This window comes from Lampetra fluviatilis, chromosome 7 (genome assembly GCF_964198595.1).
Source record: "Lampetra fluviatilis chromosome 7, kcLamFluv1.1, whole genome shotgun sequence".
Taxonomy (NCBI): Eukaryota; Metazoa; Chordata; class Hyperoartia; order Petromyzontiformes; family Petromyzontidae; genus Lampetra; species Lampetra fluviatilis.
This window is the reverse complement of record NC_136281.1, coordinates 8,789,837-8,811,412: the sequence shown is the minus strand read 5'-3', so window position 1 is coordinate 8,811,412 and position 21,576 is coordinate 8,789,837. Positions and strand designations below refer to the sequence as shown.

The 21,576-nt window shown below is 49.0% G+C and overlaps 1 protein-coding gene across 1 annotated transcript; it reads right to left on the bottom strand.

Moving 5' to 3' along the window:
* Positions 1–20,045: 20,045 nt before the first annotated feature.
* Positions 20,046–21,318, bottom strand: SIX4 (SIX homeobox 4). Its single transcript, XM_078857954.1, has one exon. The coding sequence runs from the start codon at positions 21,270–21,272 to the stop codon at positions 20,466–20,468; it is 807 nt and encodes a 268-aa protein (XP_078714080.1). The 5' UTR covers positions 21,273–21,318; the 3' UTR covers positions 20,046–20,465.
* Positions 21,319–21,576: the final 258 nt, after the last annotated feature.

The window sequence follows — 21,576 nt, the reverse complement described above, 5'->3', positions numbered from 1 at the left end:
TCTGCGCAATATTCCACATCCCTATGTGCGTGTGCCTATTTTTTGTTGCTGTTGTTGGAATTTTTGCCGAAGTTTAAGTTATGTTTCAGTTTTCCTGCACCATTGGCAACGCCGCGTTCATCATCGTTGGGTCGTGAATGGTCCCGAGTGAACACGCAACATCGCGCCAACGTTCGTATGTGGTTGAAACCTTGGGGTTAACGTTGGCCCAACGTTCCATGCTTACTGGCGCATTGCTTTATTCTTTTTTTTTTGGTTCGTAGTTTGCATGTTTAGTCACGCGTTAACGCGGAGAGGATCGATTCGTTTGCGTAGAGCCGTAAAAAATAAAAAAAAAACCCCACGAGAATCCATCGCATTCTCAAGATTATCCGACTGCGGGCATCCGTAAATTCGCTCCGCGTAGCGCATCGACTCGGTTGAATTCCCAGTCCCTTCGTGAGCCCACTGCTTGATGAACGCCTCCTCGCGCCGTGTCGATCACACGAGGGGAGGTATGTCTGGCGAATGCAGGTTGGGGGCTGGTGGCCAGGACCGGTTTCAGACATCACTCGCCACTGATGTTCGCAGAGGCTGCGATTTCATTTTTTTTGAATGAGTTCGTCCGTGGTCACAGCGCCGCACTACGCCATTGCTCCACCCAACTCGCTGAAAAAACCCCGCGACGTTTCACCACTCAAATACTGGTAGTTCAATCATGAATCGATGCTACCGACGATTGACGACTCCACGATATGCGTGCGTGCGTATGTTGTGCAAGCGCAACCTTGTTGGCCATCCGCTGTGGGATGGGAGCCTGTACGGCGACTTCGGAGTCGTTGATGGGACACCTCTAATTTCCTGCCATCGACTCTTTTCCCCAACGTATTTATCATTATTATTCTCATCATCATCATCGACATTACACCTTGGATAGTGCTGTTTGGTGCTGGCCCCTTGGCGTCAGCGATCTTTGGGCCTGCGCTCGGCCACTGTGAATGGGCAACAGCGATTGATTTGCGCGAACGGGAGGAAATCAAGAACAATTTAAATACCGGTTGTTTAAATCATCCATAAACACGGCCGTTCACACGGCCAATGTCGAGCACAGATGTGAGAGTGCGCAAAGAAGCGCGGAGAGATGCATGCTTGGAATTGCGCTGAGAGCCCGAGGGTTGAAGGACCAGATTCTAAAACGTACGCAGTTCACCGACACAACTCAAACTGTTAAGGCAAGTGAGCGCGTTTGGGCACGACGCGAAGGGGGTGATGATGGTCGTCGGTTGAGACTAATAACGGAGTGGCAGCCAAGGAGTGGAAACGCATCCACAAATACATCCGCGGGTTTCGTGCGCCGGGTGCTGGGCGGGTGATTCCATCGCAGCAGGATCGTGGAGGGTGGCGGCGATTTCGGGATACCTTTAATCCAGCAGTGGATTGACCATGGCTGCTGCTGCTGCTGATGGTGGTGGTGATGTTTGCCCACTTGCGTAGCAGCCACGGGCAGTGGCGAGCGAGCGAGTTGCACTCGTGCGTCAGTGAGTCCATCGCTATTGCAGGTCTGTTCCTGCGCCACGACGAGACGATGGGGGCGGCTATCGGGTTACGCCTAATGGCTTTCCCAGCTCGGCCCGAACCACCCCACTTAAAGCGGAGGAGGAGGAGGAGCGCCAGGGCCGCTCCTAAATCCTCTTGATTGTTCCAATATGTCCGAGCGAGAGGCGACGGTGAAATTATAGCGGATCCCCGAGACAAGCGCCGCCCCTGATGTCTTCACTAGACAAACACACGGGCGAGGGAGGAGCAGCACGTGGAGCAGCAGGAGGAAGAGGAGGGGGGCACTGTCGGACAATCGATGCCTCTCGCATTTCCTCATCGGAATTAATTGACCACAGCAGAGCTACTGCATGGGTTTTATTTAGTTAATATATATGTATACCGGCTTTGCTGTGACATCTATCCGATGTGTTTTCGGGTTGTACCGCTAGTGTGTTGCTCGGCACGACGTCCGACGTTTCGCTTCCACGTCCTTGGAGGTTCCGTTTGCCGAAGAAGCTCCCAGCACGTGGAGCATGAACGTCTGAGAGCAAATTGGCCAGCGCACCACCTCAACGAGGCTCAACGTCAGTCGGGAATTAGCGAAGCGGCCGTGGACCTCATGACTTGGCCTTAAACGAGCACCTGGCGCGGCGTACACACAGCACCAGTGGGGGAGACAAAGGCGGCTGGGCGTGGTGGCAGGTCACACCACCCCGCCTCGAGTACCGCGCCAGCCTTCATAGGGGTCCACTTACCGCATTTGCCCCAACAGCCTGCGGCGGTTACGTAGGGGTAAGGGAGTGGGTCTTTGCGTTCACGTGGTAACATCAACTAGTTGCACCCAAAAAAGAAAAAAAAATACTGCTGTACGTTACATTTCAAGTTTAACAGAAATGAAATAAAAACTCCCTACCCTCCCCCCAGACCCAAACATTTTGGATCACCGCACCGAGAGTGGCTGCTGGCGTGCTCGACACTGTCAACTGAGTCTTATTGGTGCGAATTCGCTGAAAAATTACCGGCAGCAATGGTTTATGTGTGCGTATATTTCCCCGTGTGCTTCTAATTGGATTGCATTCCAGTGACGTCCGAGAAACCTTACCCCTCACGTCCTCTGCTCAGTGCAGGGCAGTCCAGGCTGCTGTAACCACAATCCTCATAAAAAAAGAACCCTAACCGACGTGCCTAAGGATCCATTATCATGATCATCAGCCACGGTCAATCCGCTACTGGATGAAGGAAGACTAACCCCCAAGCAGCCGCCACATCTCACGATCCTGCAATATGAAGGTCCACCCAGGCACACTGTATACGAGCTGAGCCGATTGAATCGCTCCATCTCCTGCTCGACGAGGTCTCCTAGGACGCCTTCCATTCATTGGCTGCCATTCCGTAATACATTCTAGACCATTGGGCCATCATCCCTTCTAAAGACCCATGGGATAAAACAAAACAAGCAAAAAACTACTCACGCGAATGCTGTGCTCCATCTTGGGACACGTGGACTCCTCATGAACTGCGTGATTGGGGCATCTCTTTGGCTTCCACAGTGCACGTTGTACTTTCGACGAGCAGCAAGCAATCTGCCACTTTGCAGAGGCCTGGAGTGCGGGTGTCTGTGCTAAACCTGAACGTGCGGATGCCCTTTTGTTGACGGGCAACGCGTTTTAAAATGAGCACAATCGCGGCTTAATCTCTCCCTCGATATTCTATGGAGCGCTGCTATAGCGGCTGGCTTGGAGGAGGTCACTACCACGGGCGTTCAAGCTAAGCCTGTCCATAACTAATCCTAAATGATTGTATCCTATGTTCCTATAACCGTATCATCGAACACGTTTATATATATACACACACACGATAAGAACAAAATACGGCGAGATGGATGAGGCGTGCCAACACAAAATATTTCCGTTCTGAGCCGTTCCGGCTGAAATGTCGGGCAGAACTGTCCCACCAGAAGATGAAGTGCTCTCGAGCCCAGGAGTGCGTGTGCTGCCCCTATAGTTCGCGTGGCACACTGCGCGTTAAGTTCATTCACTTCGTTTTCTGCTGCGTAAAAAAGAAAATCCACAGAGTCAAAGTGGTTCCCTGCTCAAATCGGCATTGAGGTGGTAGTAATCCCCTGTTTAACAGCCCTCATCCAGTGGTGAAACATTCCACATTTCCATGGGGGGACAGCTGTTGACTTAAATTTTGACTTAAAACTTTCGTGACTGCAGGAATTCACATTCTTTGGTTCTTTCGGTCAAGTCACGTACAAAGAAAGAACTGTTGACTTCCCCACGAAGTTGTCCGAACTGTATCTACCGCGGAGGGATGATGGGCCGAGTCAACCTCCAAATCGGGTTTCGAATTCGCCACCACTGATTTCTAAGGGCCGTCGTTCTCTCTTCCCAACGGGTGATTGGATAGTGTCACAAGTGATGGCCTCATACACGAGAGCGAACAGTTAAAAAAATGCAATTCGTGTGTTGAAATCGTTGGGAGACGTGGACAGGCGTTGAATAAAGTGTTATTCTCTCTTCTAGATTTGAAGCTTTCGTGACTGCAAGGATTCATACTATTAGGTCTTTCGGTAAAGTCACGTGACTTTACCGAAAGAACTAAGAGTATGTTCTTCTCTCTGTTATTGATGTTGTTTTAGTGGGCGCTATCTAATACATGGCTCACAACTGTATGGAGCTCGCGAAGGGCTGCGGCTGTGCGCAGACACCCGAGGAGGAGGAGGAGCGCATTGCGAACGAGTAGTTTTGGGTGGTCGCAGTTTTAATTAAATTACTTATTCATCCATTTGTATTTTTTGTATTTCTGCCTTTGGCCAGACTGTGGTATTATTTGGTGTTAGAACAGCCGCAATTAGGATGATTTATACTGCGTGGGGAGTGGGGGGGGAAGTTTGGTCGCGGTGTTTTGTTTGGGAACACGTCACCACAAGTGACCGCGTCCACGTGATTTTGATTGGGGTTTGTGGGAGCATGGCAAGGGCTTGCCCGTCAATCTAAATCTAGAGCAGCAAATGCAAACATTTCCGTGGACAATCCAGCCTACAACCTCTGGCGACAAAACGCATTCACTTCTCTGAAAATGGCAGTAATACAAAATGAATCATATGACCGTAAAATATAAATATATTTTTCACGCAACTGTAAGGTATTTCTACGGAGGGGGTGCGGGGACATTTAGATCTTAGGGTAGAGTCGTTTAATCAGGGTAGTTTACCTAACTTCATTTTTAAATTAAATATTACGAGTAAAATACGAATTAATGTCCGGAATAAAAAGCGTCAACAATTTCCGGATCAAGCTGCGTTTGCATCACAGCACTGCGGAACACATGGAGGACCCATCTTCTTGGTTCTTTCGGTAAAGTCACATAGAATGGAAATAATAAAATAATACAAATAAAACATAATTAAACAATTCTCACGACGTATCGGCCACAACGCAAGCAGCCGTCCTCAGGTGAAGAACAGGTCTGTCTTCTCGATTTTATTTTGGTTTTTTAATTATTTAATTATTTCCATTCTACGTGACTTTACCGAAAGAACCAAGAAGATGAATCCCTGTAGTCACGAAAGCTTTAAATCGAAATCAGACTAAACTTGTTGTGTTGTGCAGTCGTCTGTGATGTACCTGTTCGTGTTCACCTCGCCGCTTCCGCAGTTTGGTGGAGTCGTTGACCATTCCAGCCCCGTCACGGCACGTGCCGAAGAATTGGGTACACGCTGCAGCTTGCTAATGTTTTTGCCAGACGTCCCGTAGAGTAGCGAGTTGCCATAATGGAGCCTTGTCGAGGCTACGCGACCGTGTTGGCGATGTCACCACTCTATAGTGGTCGAATGTGTCGCAGAGCCCTCATATGAAAATTGCAGGACCTGACTATATTTTATTACTAATTTTTGTGTTTAGTTTGTTGTACTTTCCCCACACCTCCGATTAGCATGGCTGGCTAGATAGAGTGCGAAAGAAGTTCAACATACGTGCCATTAATTCAGGAAATATCTACACCTTGTCCCATGTAGTGCTGATAATAATAATGCACTTATATATCCAGGAGAGCCGCACCGAGTCATCGGACTCTTCTTTCAGGAGGGTTCTGCATTAGATTATTTTAAGCTGCTGTCAGCGAATTAATGCTAAGTGTTTATACAAGGAGGAAACCGGAGCACCCGGAAGAAAACCCACGAGTGCGAGGGAGCAACACTCGATCCCCATATAGATGGAATCAGATGGCGATGAGTTCACGTGCTGTACCGCCTTCTTCCGGCGAGCCAGGGTGTGGCACCTCGACGCCCACAGGATGGGAGTTTCACAACATTCCCATGATCAACCAACCGTCGCCTCCACAGTGCAGGGTTCGAGGCGTTCTTGTTGTTGTTGTTGGGACACAGTTGAGAGAGCAGTCACCGTTGTCGTCGGGGCAGAGAGAAGCCAGGGCCGCTCCTTCGTCGGGTCTCACAAATACCATCCAGGATCAATTCTGCTTCGCTTCTGAGATCTGATGCGATCGGGTACATTCTATTGTCCCATTTTGGAATGCAATAATGGGTAGAACGCCATATGCATTCGATGGCTCTCCGATGGTGTCCTGCGAGCTGTCGGGGGGGTCCTGCGAGCTGTCGGGGCAGCCCTGATCTTTACAGCTTGAGTGCTGGGGTGGGGGGTAGGGTTGTGAGTGCAGGGAAGGCAGCAAAGGGACTGCTGGTGGTGCCGTATCATGTTTTTAAGAGTCCCCATGACGCACAGCACTTATTCGACATAAATGATTAATGTTAATGAAATGCAGTCTCATACACTTAATAACATTCTTACAGTGTCGGGGCAACATTTTAATGTTGTTAAAAGCGATAATGCAATGCGACGTACGAGTCTTTAAAATATATATTTATTTTAATACTGCACTCGTTCTGAAATAATTTTCCGCCGACGCGATGCGATACAAACGAAAAAGAAATACATTACCACTGACCGGTGACATCATGAGAACGTAACAGTCTGCGAGCATCGATACATATAAAAAATATATGAATGCATATTCTGATATTCATTTATGGTTTCAACTGTGAGTTGTCATCTACCTTTGTTTAATGTTAACATCGTCAGTCTGGTAAATCCCTGTTTATTTAAATACTGTAGATAATATTGATACGTTTCAAAGTGACGTGTCAATAAGGCAAGAATTACTCTTTGGTTCTTTCGGTAAAGTCACGTAGAAAGGGAAACTAATACATTTAATAATAGTACACGACGTTTCGATTGCAACACAAGCAACCATCATCAGGTACAAATGAAAGAGAAAACAAACATAGTAAACTTAGAAATATAATGCAATACAACACAGAGAGTCGGCTAACATAGCAGTCAACACCCTACCTGTTTGGTTACGTTCTTCCAAAGATTGCTAAGTTTGTTTTATTTAATTTATTATTTTCTCTTTCTACGTGACTTTACCGAAATAACCAAAGAGTAAGTCCTGCAGTCACGAAAGCTCCAAATCAAGTTTGAAGGCAAGAATATCCATTTATCAAGCACCGGTTCAACAACTATTTTTTTTACCAAGTAAGGCCCACTGAGCTATGTAGCTGTTTTCAGAGGTGACCTGGCCAACAAATGATAGCTCAACGAAGTGGCTTATCACGTGGAAATGTATAGCAGCCAAATACTCTAAACTCACGTTGTTTCTAAATGTGGGGGGAAAAACCGGAGGACCCGGAGAAAAATCCACGCGACCACGGGGAGAACATGCCAACTCCAAATATACAGAAGGCGTCAGTGTCGGAATAGAACCCACGACATCCTGCATACCGGGCGAGGGAGTTAACATCTTGCTGCCGCGGTGCCCTTCAAGATGTAACAAGATCGAAAAATAATGTGCAAACTCTTAGCATCGTACACTCGACGAATTGGCAATTCCACATTTAAAGTAATTTGCCACGTGCAATATAGTATATCTCAGGGATTAATTTCAGCCGGAGCTGTCCGGAGCTGAGTTTGATCAAATATCCCTCCCCCCCACCTCCCCCATCACTGTCGAGGGAAAGGGGGGGGGGGAGAGTTGGAATGGGAGGACAGGGGGCGAGAAGGGGGCAGGGTAGAACATGTAACCCTGCTATGTTTTATTGCACCATCACAATGTTAATGCTCATACGGGGGTCTGTTACTTAAACCCTTTCTCATTCCGGTACATCTGCAAGTTGCAGGGTGGGTCCCATTCACTGATGAATCTCGGAACGTGCAAGCGGTCAGCATTCATTTTATTCTGAGAGGCTTAGCACTGTGGTTTTAAAGACATTGTACTCACCGCAGAAAAAAGTAGTAACACGGCTGCACTCTATGTGGCACCAAATTGTGCAACACGCCCTCCCGCATGGCCTTGTGGGAATCTCGGTACGCATTTTCGACCTCAAGACATACCGATAAAGTTATGTTATTTTTTTACAATGTTGTTCCAACGACGTACACGTACGGACGTCGTTGGAACGGAGTAGGAAGACGAAAGGAAAGGGTTAAGATTGTTTTTGTGATACTTTTTGGTGAAAAAACACGAGTCACAGTTGGCTATCTCATGCACTCGATGTTTCTCAATGAGAGTTGGTACCAACATATTGCTCACGACAAGGCCCTCGGAGTGCCTCTTCCGCCAGGTTGCATTGCGCTGCTTTGAGAGCTACTGTCGTGCATTTGTGCCAAACGTTCGCGTGGTCTACACGCGCGCCGTGCAATTTGCATCGAGCGCACACGATTTTAGATGTTTTGAGACGAGGGAAAAGGTTCGGAAAATCCATTTCGCTACGACAGCGACGGATTGAATTTGTTTAAAATGACGGCAAGAGCATTCATCTCAAAAAGTGGTGCGATTCTGCAGAATGTCCTCAACCATTGTTTTCCAAACCTGTGGTTCAACAGACCAGTGGGAAGAGGTTCGCAGAATCATAGTAATCATGGTTTCAGCTTGTAACGTGCTCCGCAGTGTTCGCTCACTCACAACGAGAAAGAAAGAGAGTGACGAAGAACCGCAGACAAGCGGAAAGGGCAGCCAGGTGGTGAGCCAGTGCCAGCAATTGCCCAAGTTCAGCGGTCCCCTATATATTAAGATGTATTTCAACCAATTAATGAATGTTTACATGTGGGAGGAAACTGGAGCGGCCCTGAAATAACTCACGTGTGTGAGGGGGGCACCACTTTATCTCTTATAGAGATAACTCATCTTTTTCCTCTACAGCCTTTTCTTGGCGACACAGGGTAATGGCACCTCCTCTGTCAACGGGGAGTTACGCAACATTTGTGTAATCCGTCAACACTCGTCTCCACAGTGCGGGATTACAAGGCCACCTGCATAGCCACCGCTGCTCAGCTAAACAGAAACGAATTTCTTTCACAAAGCACTGCATTCTTTACTGCATTGGGGGTCTTAAAAACAATAACCTCAGGGAGATCTGTCCTTACCCATAATTGTTTAGATATTAAATTAGCGTGGTAGTCTGTAATTGAAACTATTAATTGTATTTATTTTACCAGACACTGAGCTATGTGGCTCTTTATCAGAAACGACCTGGCCGTAAATGGTAGCCCAACGAAGTGGCTTATCACGTGGAAATGTATAGCAGCCAAATACTCTAAAAGCATGTTTCCAAATGTGGAGTGAAAAACCGGAGGACCACAGGGGGAACACGCAAACTCCAAATATACAGCAGGCGTCAGGGTCGGGATCGAACCCACAACCTCCTGCCTACCAGGCGAGGTAGTTAACACTTCGCCACCGCGGCGCCCCTATTAGGGTAGGGAACCACCAATCAATCTAGAATATCTACCGATACGAGCCTTGCTCTTCCATCATCACTCTCGTCTAGGCCTATTTTGTGAGCTTCATTAACATTCATGAAACCTCGTATCCAAGTAAGCCGAACGTTCGCATTTTTAAATACGTGGGGTACACCGACAGTGGTTGTATACCTCGAAAACGTGTCAGTGCTACAGTGGTTTCAGAGCTGCACTGCTTGATAGAAGGATTCGCACTGGGTACAATTACAGCCAAGGCTATGGCAGTTAGATCATCTTTCCATTGGCTCCATACCGAGTACAGTCTGTCCCAGGCCAAGTGTGACCGCCACACATCCACGTAAAATGACCCTGGCCACCACGTTCCAAGTGTGAGGCGACAATGCGTTCAGAGTAATTGCCTCGTCCAACACGCGCGGTCAGCCTGCGGATGGGTAGACAAAAATACCCACTCTGGAGCTCGTTCTCGCAGGGAGGCCCTTCCTGGCAGCAGTGGCGAGAGCAGTTCAATTGACATTTCATGAGTGTAGGTACACGTCGATTGTACCGTTGTCTGGAATTAACATTTAAACAGGCTGTAAAAAGAACAATGGTGCTAAAAACACACTACGCCGTATTGCTAAAAAACCGAATAAAAAAAATACGGTAAAACAATCACGTGGATGCAGTTTTCCTGAAAATATTAATTTCGTATACATTCTGAAAGCTATGTTTAGCCACCAGACTGCTATTGCTACATGGGCTTTTCTTTTCATTCGGTTGCATTTCGAGCCATTTGGGAATCTTTAGTGGCACCCAGAAACACCGCTGTACCAATTTCTTGGGCCAAAAACCCCGCTTCCGATGACTATTTTATGCTCAGAAGTCGAAGTCATTTTCTGCCGAAATGAGCATGGTGGTGGCACTCATCTCCTCTTTACAGCCCTGAGCCAGTGGTGGAAATTCCATATTCCTACAGCAGGGATGGGTCTGCCCATAGAACAACCACTGTTGACTTCCCCACAAAGTGGTACTAACTTTCATCACCTTGGAGCGGTAATGGCGATTGTGAGCCGCTCGATTTAACCGCTTAGCCACCTGGTTGGCAACCCCTGAGAAACCTCTAACTAATGTGGGTTTCGATACAAGGAATGTATGCAAGTTCATTGTTTCGGAAATATTGCAGTGCACCCAATTTGACTGACTGCGCCAAGATGCCAACGGAATGGATATTTTATTTTTTCTCAACTGTATTTTCATAACGACTAATCAAACGTCAGTTCTGTCGTGCGATTAGTGCACGGTGCCATGAACCCCTCTAACCCGAGTTTGATTTACAGCTATGGCTAACATCAGCGGCGAGCGATATGTGAACCGGTCATGAACTACCCCCTTCACCAATCCGCATTGACCAATGTGGTGAAGTCAGCGAAACCCTCATGACCGGCACACCGTGGGGAGGTCTTCATCCATCCATTGGTTGGCAGAGGGCCTGGCAATAGGATTATACTAGATTTGAAGCTTTCGTGACTGCAGGTATCCATACTTTGGTTCTTTCGGTAAAGTCACGTAGGTAGAAAATAATAGATCACGACGTTTCGATCGCAACACAAGCAACCGTCATCAGGTGAGATCGACGCAGCAGGGGAACTGCTCCTTCGTCAGCTCCTTCGTCAGCTCCTTCGTCAGCTCCTTCGTCAGCTCCTTCGTCAGCAGTTCCCCGGCTGTGTTGATCTCACCTGATGACGGTTGCTTGTGTTGCGATCGAAACGTCGTGATCTATTATTTTCTACCTACGTGACTTTACCGAAAGAACCAAAGAATAGGATGATTGTTATTCGTGAGACGAATGCTGATAATGCCGAGTGAAGAATGTTAAAGGGAAGCCACACACCTGGGTATGAGTATCTCGATCTGTACGCAAAAGCTTGCCGTGCGACAACTTGTCACATGAGCCCAAACCAGAAACGTCACTTTTCGCCACCACCTGAGGTGGCATTGCTCGAGTGGTTCCAATTTTTTTGATGTGGCCCACAACAGCCATAACCATTTGATATGAGTGGGGTTGTCAAATGATGGACTTCTCGTTTGCCGTGTACATGTCAGCACCAGTGATCCTATGATCACTGTTCCATTGCTTTAATGGCTTTATTTTGGTGATTTTTTAAAAGTTTTTCGGTTTGGCCATGTTTGTTTGTTGTCGTACAGAGTTAGACTGATGGCCTTAATCTAAGTTGTCTTGTGGATGTTGTTGTTTGACTTGCATCCCACTGGGATTTTTGCACACAGCGTTGGTGTACGGTGCTTTTTATGCAATATTTTGCTGTCTTTTCTTGATTTTCTGTTTGCACAGAGTCACTTTAAGATGTTTTCTTGTTCATGTTTTTAGTTTTTTTGTTTGTTGCGGTTGCACCCGATTCAAGAGCCGAATGGCTCACAGTGCTATACCTAATAAATGAAACTTGAAACTTGAAACCAGTGAAGTTTTGGTAAGTTCGGTGGTACCCGTTTTTTGCTGTGGCCTATGGAGTCATGGCTGCTGTCAAGATCCCTTCGTATTCCCATCTACACGAGCCGCACGGGGGTAGGGTAGGTAGGGGAGTCCCAATTAGTGAGTGGTGCTTGGTTTTCATCGGTCAAAATAAAAAAAAGGATCCGCATAATTCACCCTGTTGAACGGAGAAAATCGCAGACTAAAAAACTACCGTGATTTCTGTCCAAAGTGTTGTGCCACATCCAAACCCCGTGTGAATATGGAGACACCTACAGCTTCCACAGTGGCTTGTGCCCCAGCCAACACGTACTCCTGTCAAGGTGGGCATTGGAGACTAATGTTGTTTAAAGAAAAGTTAAAACTGCCCTTCAAGTCTATTAATCACCTTTCAAAATGCATCTCTTTGTGCCCATCTTCAAACAAACATGCAATAACATACACCTTCAGCTGAAATGTGCAAAAACGTTGGGACATTTCAGTCCAATACTGATATAAAGACTATAAAAGATGGTCACTTATCCCTAGGAATGTGACCTCTATCTAGAATTCAAACCCGGACATATTTCTGAGCCAGCCTAGTTCTATTAAAACTGTGCAGTGTACTGAAATTAAATTCAAAACAATTACACCATCAGATCTACCACAGATGACAATTTCAGGATAGGTGGCAAACTTAGCTATTCGAAGTCCATGACGACCTCTTAGTACCATTACCAGCAGTTGTTGCCAGGCAGGCTTACACCAACCCAGGGTTTTGACATGTTCTGGTCTCTTGTCAAGTAGGCCACAGAATCTGCTTCTTGTCTTGCCCGTGTGCAGAGCCTTCACAATCACTCATGAGCCTCCTAGGATGATCTTTGAAATAGCATTAGCACTAAAGAGTTGTGGTTTAGCCACTTCGGCTGAGGCTAGAATCATCTTCTACTGAGGCAAGAGGCATGAACCGTCTTGGCAGAGAGGTTTGTTCGAAGCTTTGGTTTTGCAAAAGCTTGATATACTTGGAATAACATGCTAATACGATAATGCACCGCATAATAATAACAATAAAAAATTCGAGCAGATGTTTACATTGCTTCAGATAAAACTATTTATATTGGGAAGCAACATAGGTAGCTTATTTGGTTTAAATAGACGTAAAGATATAGTTAATAATCATACAAAATATGGATGCGCTGAAATATTCTATTAACTTCAGAATTTTGTCCAAACAGCGGCTATCTTTCAGCTATTCTGATTGGGCCGAAAAGTTGCATAATAGCACCCTCGATTTTCCACTCGTTTAAAAAAATATATTTTGTGACCGCTCACAGCCACCTTGTTCACCAATAACAGCATGGTGTGTGGTAGTGTCGCTCTGTTCAGCCTCGGCCTACCTCTGTAGAGATGCGTGTGCGACGCTCCGCATTGGTACGCGCTTTGAGACGGAGATGCGTGGTGAGGAACCGCAGTGAGTACGGCAAGAGAGGGGAAAGAGAATTAGGCGAGAGAGCGGAAGTGAGAGGGCAGTGAGAGAGGGATGTGAGTTGGGCGAGAAAGGGATTTGAGAGATTTAAGAGGGGGAGTGAGTAAGGTGAGAGCGTAGTGAGTTCGGTGGGAGAGGGAAGTGATGGAGGTGAGTTGGGTAAGAGAATGATGTGATATTCTTGGTTCTTTCGGTAAAGTCACGTAGAAGGGAAATAATAAAATAACAAAAATATAAAGCAATAATTTTTTACATTTTTAAAATTAATATTTCTTATTATCTTTTTTATTTCCCTTCTACGTGCCTTTACCGAAAGAATCAAGCATATGAATCCCTGTAGTCACGAACGCCTTAAATCAAAGAATGGATGTGAGTTAGGTGGGAGAGAGAAGTGATGGAGGTGAGGGGAGGTGAGTCAGGTGAAAGCGCACATTGAGTTGGGTCAGATAATTACGTGAGTTTGGTGGATCTTACTATTCAGCTTTAAATTGAAATTTGGATGAATATGTGTTTCGGTTTTTATTATTCAGCCAAACGGTAAAGAGTGCTATTCGGCGCAACCCGATTAAAAATCATCAAAATCGTAGAAATTGTCATCGTCGGGGGCACTGGTCATCTTGGGAAGCAGGCCATGAACAAAGTCGTCGTGACTGTCCGAGGTCATCTCGGACCCCTCCTCCTTGCCCTCATTCTCCGCGTTGCCGACGGCGCCCATGCTCCCGGAGAGGTCGAGCGGAGAGCCGAGCAGGCTGTCCGCCTCCGACTTGTTGTCCGTCGAGTCGCTGCTGCTCGTGTTGAGGTCTTCGTAGCAGCAATCCGCGATGGCCGATATCGCCTCGTTCGCCGATTTGTAAACCGCCGATTCTGCCGGCGCTCCGACGGGCATGGGGGTGTACACGGGCGGAGCCTCGGCGTACACCACTTGCACGGCTGCGCTGTCTAACCCTCCGGCGTGATTGTACAAATACGTCTGCTGCATCGCTAACGCGTTGGTGTTTAGCGTCGTTGGCATCAGCGCGGTGCTGACCGTCCTGGAAAAAAGCGTGGCGCTGCCCATCTGACCCGCAATGGCATCCGCCGTTTGGCTGACCGTTGGCAGACTCGGAGCCAAGCCACCCATTCCTACGATCCCGTTGCCAGGAATTCCCTGGATCATCAGGGGAGATATGTTATTATTAGTCAACGCAAGGTAGTTTCCAGCGCACGGAATAATGTTCGAGGTTGAGATGCCATCCGAATATATTCCACCGGGAATGTTAAACACAGGTGTCAGGGCTAGGCTCCCGTCTTGAGTGATGACCGTCATTAGGCTCACGTGAGGCATGGAGCAGAGCATCGTGCCTGGCGCAAGGGCGTTGGTGATGAGGATGCCGGTGGTGCTCGTGGCCACGGTGTTTCCATTTAACAGGTCGCCACCAGCGAGCGTATTCGACACCAGGATGTTCCCTGCTGGAAGAACACAAACGCAATGGGTTTGGCACCAAAACAAGGTCATTGATAATGGGGGGTTTGTGGCATAGTTTTACAACACGTGTGCTAAATATTTATAGCAAATAATGCTTCGGTTTAGAGTAAAAAAATTAAATCGTCCTAGCGTCTAACCACAGGTTAATCAATTAAACACTATTAATTTTAGACTGTTAGGTAACTTCCATATGAATCCTCATCCCTTCAACATGGAATAGTAAACATTTTCAGAGCTACATCAATCCACTGCTAGATGTAGGTCTCCCCCATGCAGTATCATTCATGGAGAGTTGTTTGACCATACTTCACCACACTGGTCAGTGGGGGTTGGTGAACGCAGGAGCCCAGAACTGGTTGAGATATCACGTGCCACCATTGTGAGCCGTGGCCGGAAATAGAACGCAAGTTGATAGCCGGGTTCGTAGCACCGTGCGCTACCCGCTGCCCCACCGTTCCGCCCAACTACAAAGTATACGCCGTATAAAATTACAAAATGTTGACGAATGAAATAAAAAACAAAACAGTTTACGCAATGAAAACGTAAGAAAGCTGAATATGCGTTCACGTGTGTAAACGGTGATTTATTTCCAGATGCAATAAAACGTAAAGAAACCAAATAACCTGCCGTCTGTAATGGCGATATTGAAGGCAGCTGAATTGTCGGCAGCCCCATGCCGCCGATGACTGGCATGGCGCCTCCATTCACCACGGTGGGGTACGCCATCTGGACGGGGCTGTAGGGCACGAACTGCACGGGCTGGTGGTGGGTGGCACTGGTCACTTGCAGCGGGGGCAGATACATGGGACCAGCGGCACTCATCGGTAGCAAGGAGGCCACCGGAGTCACGGTCTGTGACGTGAACTGCGTCGTCAGAGGCTGAAAGGCGACTCCGCCTCCGCCTCCGACGACCTGGGCCGTGCTGAAGAAGGTGGCGTTGCTGTCCGCGCAAGCGGTTTTGAAGCGAAGGGTCGGGTTGGCGGCACCAGCGGCGCCGTGACCGGCCAGACGGCCGCTCTTGCCGGTCGTGGCCGTGGCGCCGTGCGTTTGGGCGACGGCGCTCGCGACGGCGCTCGCGACGGCGGCGTCGCGCTCGCTCGGGTTCGCGTCTCCGACGGGACCGGCGCCGCTCTCCATGTCTGGAAAGGGGCCGTCGTCCAAAGGGTCAATGGGATCGTGGTCCGACATGCACGGCGACAGCAGTGGAGTCATCTGATTGCTGAACGAGGAGTCGGAAGAGAAGACTTCTTCCAGAAGGGACTCGACCTCTTGGTTGTTCGACATGGTGTTGCCGTCCGCCTCTGTCGGAGGTGAAAGGTTGAGCATGTGCTGCTCTTGAAAGTCCACGTGATCCTCTTTCGCACTTTGCTCGCCATCGTCGGTGTCGTTTTCACTGTGGAGAAAAATCACACCCAGCACCGAGTAAACACGGTCTCCACGTCACGTGAGCATTATTATGTAAGTCATGTCACGTTCACCGAGTCGATATTTCATATTCATACAGACACATCTGTACATTTAAGAGAATAAGTCTGCTTGGAGTTATGTTGAGAGGCTGAAAGAGAATTACGTAGAATAAAGACCGTAAGCAGGCGTGTAATGAAAATAAATTGGGCTTGGGCAGGATACGTCACTGTAAGAACTAATGGCAGATGGTCAATAACACTGTAATGACGGAATATCAGCCAAAGAACGAAATGCATCTAAGATAAGGTTCCACCAGGGAGATGGAATGATGAAATCAGCCTGTGCGCAGGTGCTAGATGGATCATTACACTGCACGATTGTGCGAAGTATGCATGTACGTTGAACTTCTTTCGCACCGTACGTGCCAGATTGGGGCAGGTCTTCATCCAGCAGCGGACTGACCATGGCTGACGATATCATCTGATGCACATATGGAAATCTCTGCTTCAATTGGTGTCACTTTCTGCTGAAATGATTACCCATTAGCATCGTAACTGCACCTAACAGCACTGCACTCTTTCTCCACTCAATTCACTTTCATCTATGAACCCATCAAACTGTCCGTTTAATCCCTCTGGACTTAAAATTCCAATGTCATCACCACATATTCAACACGTGTCCCTGCCAAATATTGTTTGGTAAAGGATGTTGCTTGTTTTTTTTGTCCTAATTTGCTTTCCTAAGTACAGTGTGCATGCATTTCATATTTTTTTTTATTTCAGTCTTTGTCAATCCACCAATGGATGAAGGCCTCCCCTTGCGCATGTCAGTCGTGATTGTGGTTTGCCATACTTCACCTTGCTGGTCAGTGTGGATTGGTGAAGTGGGAGCCCAGAACCGGTTCTGATATCACTCGTCACTGATGTTGGCCATGGCCGGGAATCGAACTCAAGTAGCTTGGTCCGTAGCCCAGTGTGTTTCACATTTGTATACCACAACTGAAAATTGAAAACTAAATTTTCGAAATGTTAAAACTAATTTCTTGAGAACTGCTTTTTTGTGGGTGGATTGTTTTCTTTCCCCCGCACCTCCAAATAGCACGGTTGGCTACGTACAGTGCGAAAGAAGTTCAACACATACACAAACCTGCTCCCCATGCATGTTAAGTAAACTCATCTGGATACCTCATGCATTGTGATGGTATGGCTACCATGCCATACCACCACAACGTATCGCTACACAAATCAAAGTACGTGAACAACATACATGGTCACTTCACGTGAAATGACGGCTAATCACGCCTTGAAGACTCAAACAAGCCGTTGTTGTCATCCGTTCACACGAGTCAACCGCAACAAAGTTGCCAAGGCAAAAAGGTTTAGTATTGCTCGGTTGGGGGGGGGGGGTTGTGCGGTGCGTGGGAGGGAGGTTTTTTAGTAGCGGGGGTGGGGGGGGGGAAAAACAAACTTATTTTTTTTAACCCACGAAATAAACACGGGCACAACACGGCAACTTTTGGGGGAAACACGAACGGACACGACCACGGCGCTCTGGGAAGAAATGTGCGCTCCACATTCGCTCCGAGCGGCGGCAGAGGCCAAACGCGGGCGGAGCTCCCTTACCGCATGCCATCACATCTGCAGGAGCACCACCCCCACCCCGTCTCTACCCCCCCCCATCACAACCACCACCACCCCAACGCGGGGCCCCTCCATCCTTGTGGGGGCAGCCGTTCTCACTGTACACCACCACGAACTATCGTGCTGCGTGGCCACGCACAGAATAACCACCGCTCTTTTTCTCTCTCTCGCTCGCTCGCTCGCTCCCCCCGTCTCTCTACGAAGAGCCAACGCCATAGACAACAGCAACAACTACAACAACAAAATACCACTTCGTGGAGCAGTCGACGGTGGTTGTCACGTAAATATCAATTATTTAAACTGAACTTTTATTTTATATAGAAGCGGCTTGGCCACAAATGATAGCCCAACGAAGTGGCCTATTCGTGTGGAAATTGTTACATCAGCCCAACACTCTAAACGCGTGATGTTGATTCTAAATGTGGAGGAAAAAAACCGAGGGACTAGGAGAGAAATCCACGCGACCATGGGGAGAGAAACCATGCAAACACCAAATATACAGCAGGCGTCAGGGTCGGAATCGAACCCACGGCCTCCTGTATGCAAGGCGAGGTAGTTAACATCTCGCCCCGGATAGGCTCGCCCCGCCATGGCAATGTGGAATGTCCACCGCTGGCTCCGGGCTCTACAAGCAGAGACGTGCAGCTGTTTCGATGCTCGCTTGAGCAGCAAGTCGCTTTGACTTCGAAGACTGCACATCGCAATGGCGACCGCGTGGGTTGGCGTCTGTGCACCGTGCAGAACTCGGGTGAGCGCTCCACGTGCCGGGAAGCTTCTTCAAGGAAGCGGAGTTGAAATGTGCCGCGAAACGTCGGGACCTCGTGCCGAGCAACACCGTGGCATAAATCCGAAAACACAGGGGGAGGAGGGCCGGTTCAGATATCACTCCTCACACCCCGCCCCGCCCCTGATGTTGTTAAGCGTGGCTGGTAATCAAACTCTGGTCGCTGGGTTCATAACGTGACAGAAATAATAAAAAATAATGCTCGATTAATATCACAAGCCACCAGTGTCAATGCCCCTCCCCTCCCCGCCTTCCTGCCATCTGTTATACAAATGTTAAATCTCACTTGTATGTTAAAGGGACTTTCGGAACGGGTTTTTTTTCTTCCCCACAAACCCTTTAATTCAACATGTTAATTTGATACATCACTAACTTTGTATGTACCACGCAAGGCCCACTGAGCTATACAGTATAGCTCTTTTCCCGAAGCGACCTGACCACAAATGATAGCTCACCGGAGTTTTCTCACGTGGACATTTTTAGCAGGCAAATACCCCTCTAAACTCACGTTTCTAAACGTGGTGGGGGGAAAAAAAATCGGAGGACCCGGAGAAAAAACCACGCGACCACAGGGAGAGAGACAGCGCTATCTCCATGTATACAGGCGTCAGGGTCGGGATCGAACTCATGGCCTCCTGCAGACTCGAGATGAGGGAGTTAACATCCCAAAGCCGCCGTGTAGTTGTCACGTGGCCAAATAAGTTGGCATAATTGCCCATCAAGTGACAACTTGATTTGATTGGCTCTGTCGGGTGGAGGGTTATAGTTAACAGGATGACATTATACCTCCGCGATTTAACCCCAAAATTAACTATGAATCTTGACATGATGCATTCATGATCTGAGAATCCTGTGTCAAGACATGCTACCTAATACATGTTCTGTAAACGGAAAAGGGGTGGAGGGAGCCCTGGTGCAGGCATCAGTGCTCTGCCCTCCGAACCCGGGATCTTGAATTTGACCCCTGGTCACGGCTAACCCCAGTGGCTCATGGTATCTCAAACGGCCCTTCGCTCCCAGCCCTCCTCCACCACACAACCCTTCAACATCCCGTAAGTGAGCAGTGTGGTGAAGTATGGCTAAACAATCCTCCCTTCCTCCATCATCGACACAGTAGGTAGGCCTTTCATCCAATCAATGCATCTTTATTTTACGTGCCAATATCGCCCTCAACAACATGCAGCAGTGGACTGACCCATGGGAGACCTTATTCTATAATTATCCAGAAAGAACGGTGACGGATTATCCAATCTTATGCTGTGGGTGTCATGAAAGGTCTATTTCCTAGACAATAAATATCACACACCGGACTAATGACGGGGGTCATTCTTTTGGGGAGCGGTGGTGGTGGGGATTTGGTTGCTAATCAGCAAGGGGCGTGATTACAGAACGAGGTGGCCGCAGCACGAATTGCTACAGAAATGCTGACGGTCTCAAGTTGCAGCTCAGCTGCGCGGAGCGCACACCCAGCATATATAGACGTGACACGTCCACTAAGCCTTCACTCGGAATGTCGAATTGAGGACTCGAAGCACCAGCAGCATTCAGCCTGCAGGCGTGCAAGGGCCGACAGGCCTGGTACCAATGGTACAGATGGGACCCGCATCCTTCCTGCGGCAGAGAGGTGATTAATTGCGCGCTTTTTTGCTCGCTGGTTGTACAAAAGTTAATATTTAACAGTGCGTTGGGAATGATGCTTTATTTCAGCCGCAACGGTACGATTGGCGTAACGGGCGTAACGGGTACTCTAGTGGTAGTGCCTTACACCGATACCCCTGACTCCGAGTCAGCCTCGAGCTGGTGCAGTGCTGCTAAATGTTAGCGCTAAGCCCTTGCTACAAGCACAATAGTTATTCAACTGAGACAAGACGCGTAACCAGGACAAACCCTCTGCGTTGCGTGTGCATGCATGCTCGACGGTAACACGCAAGCTGGCTGCTAAAAGATGCCAAAGCAAAATCCGGGAACGGACCTTTTCAAGTGAGTTCCGTCTTGCGGGCCTCGCTCTCTCTGCCGCCTGTTCTTGAACCAGTTGCTCACTTGGACGACGGAGAGCCCCGTGAGCTTGGCCAGCCGCCTCTTCTCGTCGGGCGCCGGGTACCTCGTCCTCCTGTAGCAATCCTTGAGGAAGTTCCGCGACTTCTCCTTGAAGCAGTACACGGTCTCCTCCCCGTCCCAGATGGTCCTGGGCAGCGGGAACTTGCGCCTAAGCCGGTACTTGTCAACGGCGCAGAGGGCTCTTCCCCGGAGCCGCTCGGCGTCCGAGTAGCGCGCGCGGTACCACAGTCCCTGCATGAGCGCGTGGCTGTGCGGCTGGAAGTGGTGGGACTCGAGGATGGAGTAGAGCTCCTGGAAGCGGCCCGAGTGGAAGGCCACCAGCGCCCTCGCCTTGACCACCACCTCGCTGCTGCGCAGCAGATCGGCCGTGGGCAGGGAGTGCACGAAGCGGCCCAGGCGCTCCATGTCTCCTCCGCGGAGCAGCGCCTCGCACGCCGCGGCCACCTGCTCCGAGCTGAAGGCGAGCAGCGAGCCGGCGCCGCTCGCCGTCGGCAGGGAGGCGCCGAAGATCTCGGCGATGAAGGCCGGCACCGACGACGACGACGCGGACGACGCGGCGGGCACGGGGATCGGTGCGACGCCGGCCAGCGTCACCAAGCCCTGCGCCATCCCCACGGGGCTCTGCAGCAGCGCCGGTGCCACGGGCCCCTGGGGCGCCCTCCCGGCCACCTGGGTCAAGCAGGACATTTAATTGCCCCCACCCCCCCCTCCCACCCCTCACTGCGTCGTAGTCGACGTCGTCGGTTAATCGTCGTCGCCTCGCTGCGTGTCCGGTTTCTTCTTTTTCACTTTTTAACGCCGAGAGCGACCAGCGACGCTTACCCAACCCCCACCGCAACCCAAACCCCCAGACCTCACCCCCCCCACCACCACCAACACCCGAGCAGCACTGCTCGTCGCCCTCTTTCTCCTCCTTTTTCTTCTCCGACGTGTTGCCTGGCTGTCTCTTGATTAGAAGCGCCGTCGCCGCCGCCGCATTAAGCGTGTTTGC